Raw genomic sequence first — 9,891 nt, forward strand, 5'->3', positions numbered from 1 at the left:
AATTTTATTTTATTACACTTCTGGTATAATGAGAAAAGGAAAAAAGTAATTTTTTTAAAAAAGGGTGCGGTGCCATGATATACAATCTCGTCTAATAACCTAAATATTTCCAATTCGATTCTCATAATGAAACTATCCGTGACGCTTTACTACGTCATGAGTATGCCTTATAACCTTAAAATTTTAGTTTCAATTTATTATACTAAGTCTATAAGGCTACTTTAAAATATATATATATACACATCAATCTGTTTATAATGAAAGAAAAACAGTGATGTATCATTGTTGTGTATACTGTTGCCTCACCTCAAGCTCAATCATGCATCTCTTGAACCCTTATATTAAAGTGCTGCTCTTTATACCGACAAAAGAAGGGGAAAGAAATATAGTCAAAGGACTGATCTCAGCAAATGATTTAATGCATATTTTCCTTAAATAAGGTCATGAATTCGAATTTTGTTAATACAGAAAATCTACTTTAGAGAGTTTTACCCCTTAATAGGTCGACCCAGCTCGACTGGATTAGTCATGATCCAATTAAACTTTCAGATATCAGAATTCACACCGAAAATAAAAAACCGTTTTAGATGTACAGCATTATAATAGGAAAGAAGAATTTCAGTAAGCATTTGATGATATGTCGAGAGTTGATCTTTCCGATGGCCCAAAACATAAAAGCTAAACTAATACTAAGCTTTATCAGCATTGCAGTTTGCACAAATTACAAGCAAATCCAAGCCGGTCAGTGGGCCTGCTTAGTGGACACAAACAGTGCAAGAGCAGACGGATGGAACAAAAACCTTACATATCGAAATTCAACCAGCCCATGCAGGACATCACAATGAGCCAGCAGTAGAAGGGGGGGTGAGCGGTTGGTCGATATCGTTAAGTTTCAATTGCTCTTATGGTATTGCCATTTGTTGCCATAAAAGTATGACATGAACAAGAGCATGCTCTTCAGCATTGCTCAGTCTACTATAACGATGCAAGGCTTATGTGGCCGGGATATGATAGAAACCATGAACACATAGAACATCTCTCACAATATCCTATAAAAAAGTGAATATACAACAAAACCTATCCTCTGAAATGGCAAAACCATGAAATCACCTTGCATAGCAGTTCATCGAATGCTTTGGTGATCTCATTTCACATTTTCTGCATCCCAACCCCCCCAAGCACATTGCTAAATCCCATACTTCGAACTTACAGTGACTGAATAGTAACTACAGCAGCAAAGCACGATACATTAATTAAACACCCTAACGAGAAAAATGTGAAACCCAGTAGAAGATTAGTTATTTTGAAGGTTCTACCCAAGATGAGCACAGGGCTATGAACTCGCGCTGGGCCACGTCTTTTCACCTCCTCCCATGAGGTCTAGGGCCTGACCTGGGCCCAGGGTTTCGAGCAAACTGGAGTCGCAGATAAGTAGAATCGTTATCGTGCTCGTCCATTTTGTAGCCTGTAAGATTCAATCGCGAATCCTCATGAGATATTAAGAAACGGATATTGCTTAGAAATGGCAATGCTTTACCCAGTCCTTTATATTGGAATTTCCAAGCAGAAGTGGAAATCCACAGGGTATATACTATATATATATATATATATATATATATATATATATATTCTCTAAAAAGTCCATTATTAATATCAAATAGACAGGCTGAAACTACCCCAACAATAATATGATCAAATCGCTTAGTGCAATCTTCATCTGATACTCAATTTTTTTTTCTATATTTTTCATTTGTTGCATCTCAGCTATTCAGAGAGAAGAACAGTTCAGAATTAAAAAGCATGTGACAAAATCACCTTGCAAAGCACTCATTGCTGTGGCTGCACAGGCTGGATTAACAAAGTCCACGAAGCAAAATATAAGAGGATCGCCATTACGCTGCATTAAAGTTTCGACATAACAGATGAGACAAGCCGCAATCTCAGCAGAAACCAAGGTGATAACACAAGAGAACACAACAGAAAGATGAAGCCCACTCACATGTTTAGATTCTTTAGTTACGAGTCTCACTTCTTTGTACCCCACAAACGGACGAAATATATCTAGATCAGAGCTAAGAAAGTTTCAAAGCAAATGAGAAAGAAATTGAAGGCTTTGAAGCAACATATAACGGCACGAAACCAAAATATTAGTAAATTTCCAAGTACATGAAAAAGGATACGAGCTACCTCCCTCCTCGTGCTGTCAGCGGGAAGCCCTTCAACAAACAAAGTGCTGGAAGCATCAGGAGGTAAAAGAACATTTTCCCGTCCTGGCATAGGCATGATGTCTGCTGGATGCTGACCACCAAAACCGGTATTTCGACCATTTGGAGCCATATCTGGAACAAGAGGTCCAGGACGGACCATTGCTGTAGGATCGGCCATGGGATAGCTAGACATTTGCCCGGGGCCAGATCTCGCCAACCCACCACCACCTCCGCCACCAGCACCACCACCACCAACAAAAGTGCCAACTTCCCCCGAGTTAAGATTAGAGAGTTGCTACACAGCAATTATCATAAATACTTTAGCACATGTGATCATAGAGGAGGAATGCGAGAATAAAGAGGATGGCTTGAAATGAGGACTCACCGTGGATCGGAGATATTGATCATAAGCTGACCCTATTGATTTTGTGTCCTTAACGACATGGACCCTACCTCGGTCATCATCACGCACTGGATAGTTCTGTGCCTCAGGTCCTGATGGCATCCCAGGAGCCGAGGATTCTGCATAATTTGAATTGCTCAGTAACCCAAATTTTCCATCGATAGCATCAATGAGTCTCCTGTCTAGCTCTGCCAATCTTGTTTCAAGATAGTGTTAAAGCATCAATTCATTCCTTCGTTCTAATTTAACTAGTTTAACTTCCGAGCTCGTATTTTCCACCTTTTGCACGATTTCAGCTTAGTTGTTGCATTATTAACCTTTCTGGCAATAACTACAGATGTTTCTATGCCATGGGCATCGACAATGGCTCTCAAAAGAGATGGTTCTAACTTATCACACGTTATAGAAGAGTAATGACAGGACAGAAATCCGACATTAATTTTCCCCCCACCAAACTAGCAAATTCATCAACTGAATAAATAAATAAAAAAAATGAATCGCATTTCGACCTAAAATGCCACAAATTAGTCGCCTAGGGGTTCATCTACCAGCAGAAGACTCAAACTCCAGTTCAGGGAAACGATTGGTTTCCTCGGAAGCTACACGAATAAGAACCGGAAATTAGGAAGAAGAGGGTACCGTAATCAGGGCGAGGCCGCTTAAGCATGCCGCCGGAAGGGGGAACCTGCAGTGGCTGCTGCTGCTGCCGGTTCCAGTACGCATCCGCCATCGGAGTACCTTCGGAGGGAAAGCTCAATGGAGAATTTGGAGGGGAGAGGGGAAACCGAGACCGCTGAATTGAAAGAATTGGAGCAAAACCCTAACCCTAACTCGCAGATTTCCTATCAAATTTGAGTGCACAGACAAGCTGCTTTTGACCCGAGCTCGCGTTCTCTGGGTAACGAGGAAGGATTCCTGGATCTGCTGCGGGAGGGTACATGCTTATGAATGTGCTGGGCCAATTACAATTTGACACGTCATAGGAAGTGCTCAAAAAAACTTACTATATATGATTTTTTTTAAAAATAGACGAGACGATAATATCATGGGCCGGGTTGGGCCTAAAGATGGATGGGCTCGAGCTTATCAGTTAGATAATTAAATGGGCTTTGAGTTTGGATCTTCTCTTTTGAGATTGCAACAACGACGATGGAATACAAATCATCATTGTGAACTCATCGACCAACATTTTCCTTATCCGGCATTCAAAGTGCAACGGTTGATACGATCTTGACGAGGTGCAATTCGGTACTAGGAATCAGCATCGTTCCCTTGCTACATCGTGTATCCATCCTCAGTCGTGTGACCCGAGTTCAATTTGCACAGCACGAAAAGCAGGGAAAGTTTTTAGAATATCTCAAAGAATGTGTCAATGGCGTCGATGTCTCTACAGAGCAGTTGCTTAATTCTCGGGTTCGGGTTTTCTGTCCGTGAATTACATTGCGCCCGTTTTACGGATTCGATGTTTTGTTTCGGCGCGATGATACATCTAGTCGTAGTAGTGAAAGATTCCGAGGAAATCGAAAGACGAGAGAATTTTATAAAGCGGTCGAGTACAACTCGGGTAGATGTGCTGGAAAAGGAGTATTGTGTCTGGAATTGTTCGGACATAGTAAACGTGGGGACTGAGAGAATCGCATTAAAATGGTGCAAAAGATATCCACTTTATTTGGCACCTTGTACTCGGGCAGCTCCCGAATGTTAGGGTTATGTTTGTCCCAAAATCCCCACCCAAAACAAAATCATCCATTTAAACTCAAAAAAACAAGATTGAACATTTTAAAATGAAAATCGTAAAGACAGAGATATATAAAAATAATAATAATATTCATTACTTCCCGAGTTCAAAACAGTTCAAGCTTATTTCAGACGGTTCAGCGCTCAGTGACTCTAGTAAGATTGGAGGCGACAACATTATTTGCAATGAGAGCGGACCGTTGTGTGGGAGCTTTGAGCAGAGAATTTGTCTGGCAACAAGTATCACAGCTGAGCTTTGGGCCCTTTGAGATGGACTACAATTAAGGATTGATATGGTCATTGATCACCTACATGTGGAAGTTGATGTAGTAGTGGCACATGATCTCGTTTGGGGTAATGGTCATGCGAACAAAGTCAATTTATCACTTATTATCGATAGTAGGCTTCTGGCCAACCGGCTTCAGGGATCGCAGGCTAACCGCATTTACCGAGAAGCCAACTTTTGCATGGACATGGTTGCGAAGATGGGCGCGAGTGACCTACATGCTGATACGGGCATTGAGTTCCTAAATGCAGATGTAAGATTTTATTCATCGGATATTTCTGGTGTTCTCTTTAGCAGAATGGTCGAGCCGCATCTCCCACAATTTTAAATAGAGCCACGTCCCGTCTCGGACCCCTTGATGTACTGAATCAGATATTTGCTTGAATGAAGCCTATTTTCTACTAAAAATAATAATATCTTAAGAGCAAAATTTTAATCGTTATAATGAAGCGAGAGGGAGAGCGAGATTGATTGACATCTATTTCTTCTCATAAATTTTTCGATACTTATAAAGAAAGTAAAAATAACATTATTGATTATAAATTTGGAAATGAATGATCAAATTATTTTTCGATTCTTGAATATATTTTTCCTCACGACAAATGTGAATTGGCGCAAATGTGTTCATCTAGAAGGATAATATGTTGACTTAAGAATAGTATTCCAATAAACGAGAGGAGTCGCTGTTTGAACTTTGAAAGTGGACCTGCACGAGCAGTAGATTGATTAAATACGCACCTCCATACTAACGTGGTCTGAATCATAAGTTCGTAAAATTAGCAGGTAGCTGTTAATTTTGAACTTTTCAAATTATCTTAATTTCATTAAATTAATGTCTTGCAATAATCTTTTTTTAATTACATAAATAATCAAGTGGTCTTTTCTTTTAGAGCTCTATCCATTGCGGTGCACCGGTTCATCACAGAGTTATATAATTTGTTCATATTTTTGCAAAATAGGCTTTTAAGTCATTTAGTTAATTAATTAATTATCGTGTTGAAAATTTGAACAATATTAATTTAAATTTGTTATATTTATGAAATTATGCATTTTCATTTATATATAAATTAGCTGAGTTATATATATATATATATATATATAATCTACATATTGGAGTGAATTATATTTAGAAAGCGATTTCTACATTTATCAGTTATTAATTAATAATTTTATAGATATTTTGTTATACTCATGACATTATGCATTGTCATTTGTATAAAAAAAAATTAGTTGAATTATATATATATACACATATTAGATTGGATTCCATCTGAAAACGATTTATGCATTTATTATCACTTCTTGTTAAAAATTTTCTGGAATATATATATTTGAAGGAGCTTGCTCATAGTATGGATATATGGGTTCGATAATTAAAATATGATTTTGCAATTTTATAAATTATTTCGAATTATATTCTATCTCGGACCTTTACTAAAGAAATTAAATATAATAATAGAAATAGATAAACTCCTTTTTATATTTGTCTTCAAATTTTAAAATAATATAAGAAATTTTTACAAATATTATTAATAGATGAAGCAAATCGACAATTCTAGCCCTATTAGCTATAACCCTATTAAATGTTCGTGGGAGTCAATTTTACTTATATAATTTTGGGAACCACGTGTGTCATTGAGTGAGTCCTCTAAGTCGAGCGTGAAGGACTAACATTTGACTCATTTAGGAGATGAACTAATGAAAGCACGGGTAAATTGCCGCGGACACCGAACTCATTGTAAAGAGAGAGAGATGAGAGAGAGAGATGCCATCTTTCTCAAGAGATTAGTTCATAGAAACCATGTTTTAATGCTCTTGAAATTTTCTAGCTCGATATATAACATAAAAATATACCATTAAAAATTTACTAGAAATAAAGATTTTGAATAGATTTAAATCATCAATAATGATATGTAATTCAGGTAATTGATACAAGAATGTGTCATGACTCATTTTTTTGAAACCTTCAACTCGTGGTTAGTCGTTCTTTCGACTGTTCGAAGACTTTAATTTTCTATCGAAAATCAAGAATAAATATAGAATGGTTTCTTGGATTTTTTTTTAAAGTTATCAATTCATGAATAAACAGTAAATATTTTTTTTGGATAAATGGTAGAGACTTTCATTAAACAAAAAGGATTTACATCAGAGACCATTTACCCTGTATAACATCAACAAAACTAAGTAGCCCCCAAACTACACCCCAAAAGAATGTTGATTATCTATGAGCAATATCAGGAGGGTTAAATATGTAATCGACTAGGACATAATTTACAATAAATATTATTATTAAAAAATCAAAAGTTTTCTCGATAAATTAAACAATATGTGTAGTCTCCATAATATATGGATCTACATCTAATTATGATACTTAATTTTTATATAAAAATTTTAAATAAATATTAAAATTACTTTTAAAAAATAAAAAAATTCTCCCTTCGTGAATAATTTTTTAAATAAACTTTTTTCACAAGACATTATTTTTTATATATTAATTTTGTGCAAAGCACGAGTCCGTACCTAAATCTTTTCTTGTAGAGAGCCCGAATGGGCCAAGGAGTTTTTATTCGAGTGGTTTGGGGTCAAATCAAGAAGCTGGCGGGGCCCCTCAGTACGTTTCCATTCAATTTTTGGCTTCTTGCACGCAAAGTTAGCCCCTGGAATAAAAGCATTTATAGTTTCCCTCCTTTTCCCAATTAATAAATTGAATAACCTATTAAATTAGTGATTTTGCCTAAAAATTTCAACAGAAGAAAAGGCCAATAAGAAGATAACTCCCTTAATTACATGATGATATAATTTATTTAGGAAGTAATACATGTTTAGACACAATATGTACGTCGAACATACAGGATAGGAATCGAGAAGCCGAATATACTAGGCACAAAGAAAAGGTGCTTGAGTTATCGATCAATAATAAAAATACTTTTTCTGCTTAGAAAATTGTCCAAAAGCATTTAGTTTAAATATAACATGACCAAAACAGGGTGTGCTAACTATAAAAAATAATAATAATAATAAACTATCAAAGATAATGGTCTAATGATGAATAAGCTTACTCTCATGTGATTTGATAATCTCAATATCCTGGATTCGAATTCTCTTTATGCATTTGTATCAAAACATTTGCTAAAAATGTGTTATTTGCTTGGGATTGCAGGATACTGACTTCTGTAAACTATAATAGGCATTTGGTGTGCTAAATTAATAGAGTCAGTACTTACTTTGGTTGTTCAATTCGTCTGATATGTTCGCGATTGAACATGAGAATATGAGCATTGCGTAGCAGGGGTGACAAAGTTGCCGTCACTGTTATCCATTATTTTATTTAATAAATAATAATAATAATTTTGCATAGCTATGAAAAGGATCGACATTTTTTGCAACTTTTGAAATTCGTTTTACAGTGTGAGGATTATTTATCGGAAGCTAGGAAAAGAATTCCAACTTTTGTGTGTGTGTTAGGATGGTCTTCAATTTCAGGGGGCAGGAGACAACCATTTAAACTTTAGGGTGTAAAATCAAATTTCCTCCAAATTTATGGTTTTCATGTCATTTTCGCCCAACAAGATTATTATTAGGGAGAAACAAGGCGGCTTTCAATTTAATCATTACGTCCTGTGATGATAGTGGGATCATTGTTCATCGATATTAATAAAGTTCCCCTTTTCTTCTTTCCCTTGCTTTATATGGCTATTTTTCTTTTGGACAATCCCTTCAATATGATGCTATATACCATCATCAATTGAAATTAAGGCTTCATTTTGATTTTCAAATCTAATTACTCAACTCAACTCAACTTTATTTTTTCCTCAATTCACCAACATAATCATTACTTTTTTATCCTTTTCTAATTAAATAATAGATCTTTCACATATTTTTTTCTAATCATTTTTATAATTAACTTTTTAATAGTAAAATTTTCATATACTTTCACATCTATACATACACATCCATTTTTCAATAATAAATTTATAATCTATTTTCATATATATATATATATAAATTTTTCAATAGTAAATTTCCCACATACTTTGACATTTATATACATACATATATATATATATATTCTTACACATTATGTGTTTGGTATTAGAGTTGAGTTGAGTTGAGTTTTGGTTTTAATTGGTTTGTAATGATTGTGTTATTGAATTATGAGAAAATGAGTGAAAAAATAATGAATAGTTGAGATAAAATAATGATTAAGTAATGATTGTATTGTTGAATTGTGGAAAAAGCAATAAATAGTTGAGAGAATTGAGTGGTTAAAAAAAAGTAATAATTGTGTTGTTGAATTGAAGATAAGTTGAGTTGAATTGAGTTAAAAAAAATTCTAAATCCAAACACACACATATATAATTGTTGACACTTATAATCATTGCACAATATCAAGTTGAGTTGAATAATTGAAAAACAAATGCAAGCTAATAGACTTTCCATTCACCAACAAAAGAATTAATAAAACTCTCGAGAAAGAGGGTATAGTGTGATAAAGCATACACTTGTCCGATAATAAAAAAGTTCCATTTTCGACTCTCATGCCTCTCTTTTTGGACCTTAAGGGAAAGGCTCATAGACCTATTATAAGGATAAGAACATAACTTTCACTGGCGAGAATCAAATCCAAAACCTTTTGAATCCGAGTTGGCAGGTTGTGCCATTACACTAAGGCCACTTCCTTGTCAGTCATGCTTCTTTAGTCATTAAGGATTCTATTTTATTATATTAAATCCACGAGATTTTTAGGCCCGTGCGATGCACGGATTTTTAGTTAGTTTGCTTTAACATAAACTTTATTTTAATAAAAATATTAACTTTCATTATTTTTGACATTTTAATAAAAATTGACCTATACTTATTTTAATATTTATTATTCAACTTTACTTAATAGGATGAGAGATAAATATAAATTAGTATTTTTTGTCGCTCGTTCGCGGGCCTACAAGGAAAAAAGATGGGATAAAAATGATATATTTTTAAAATTCATTAAAGTATGTGAGAAAAAGAGATGAGATAAAAATGAAAAAATATAATTTGACTTGAGATTCGTGTATATGTTTTAATGCAGTATTGTGAAAGGACCATTTGCTATGAGTTGGGGATTTACGAAAAAATGCTTACATGCTACGTTAAATGATTCAATCGTTAAATCGAAAAGTTGCATTTTTTCAATATTATCAAATTTGACCCAAATAAATAAGACACTACTTAATCCTGTTGACGCTTTATACCAAATGATTCGATTGTTATAGTCGCAT

At 34.7% G+C, this 9,891-nt stretch overlaps 1 protein-coding gene across 1 annotated transcript; it reads right to left on the minus strand.

Moving 5' to 3' along the window:
- Nucleotides 1-976: 976 nt before the first annotated feature.
- Nucleotides 977-3,494, minus strand: LOC116204725 (RNA-binding protein 2-like). The gene is made up of 6 exons (XM_031536975.1): nt 3,250-3,494; nt 2,593-2,729; nt 2,181-2,502; nt 2,000-2,061; nt 1,816-1,897; nt 977-1,465 (listed from the first exon to the last, which is right to left on the minus strand). The coding sequence occupies exons 1-6, from the start codon at nt 3,338-3,340 to the stop codon at nt 1,362-1,364; spliced, it is 798 nt and encodes a 265-aa protein (XP_031392835.1). The 5' UTR covers nt 3,341-3,494; the 3' UTR covers nt 977-1,361.
- Nucleotides 3,495-9,891: the final 6,397 nt, after the last annotated feature.

Source organism: Punica granatum, chromosome 4 (genome assembly GCF_007655135.1).
Source record: "Punica granatum isolate Tunisia-2019 chromosome 4, ASM765513v2, whole genome shotgun sequence".
In the NCBI taxonomy this organism is placed as follows: domain Eukaryota; kingdom Viridiplantae; phylum Streptophyta; class Magnoliopsida; order Myrtales; family Lythraceae; genus Punica; species Punica granatum.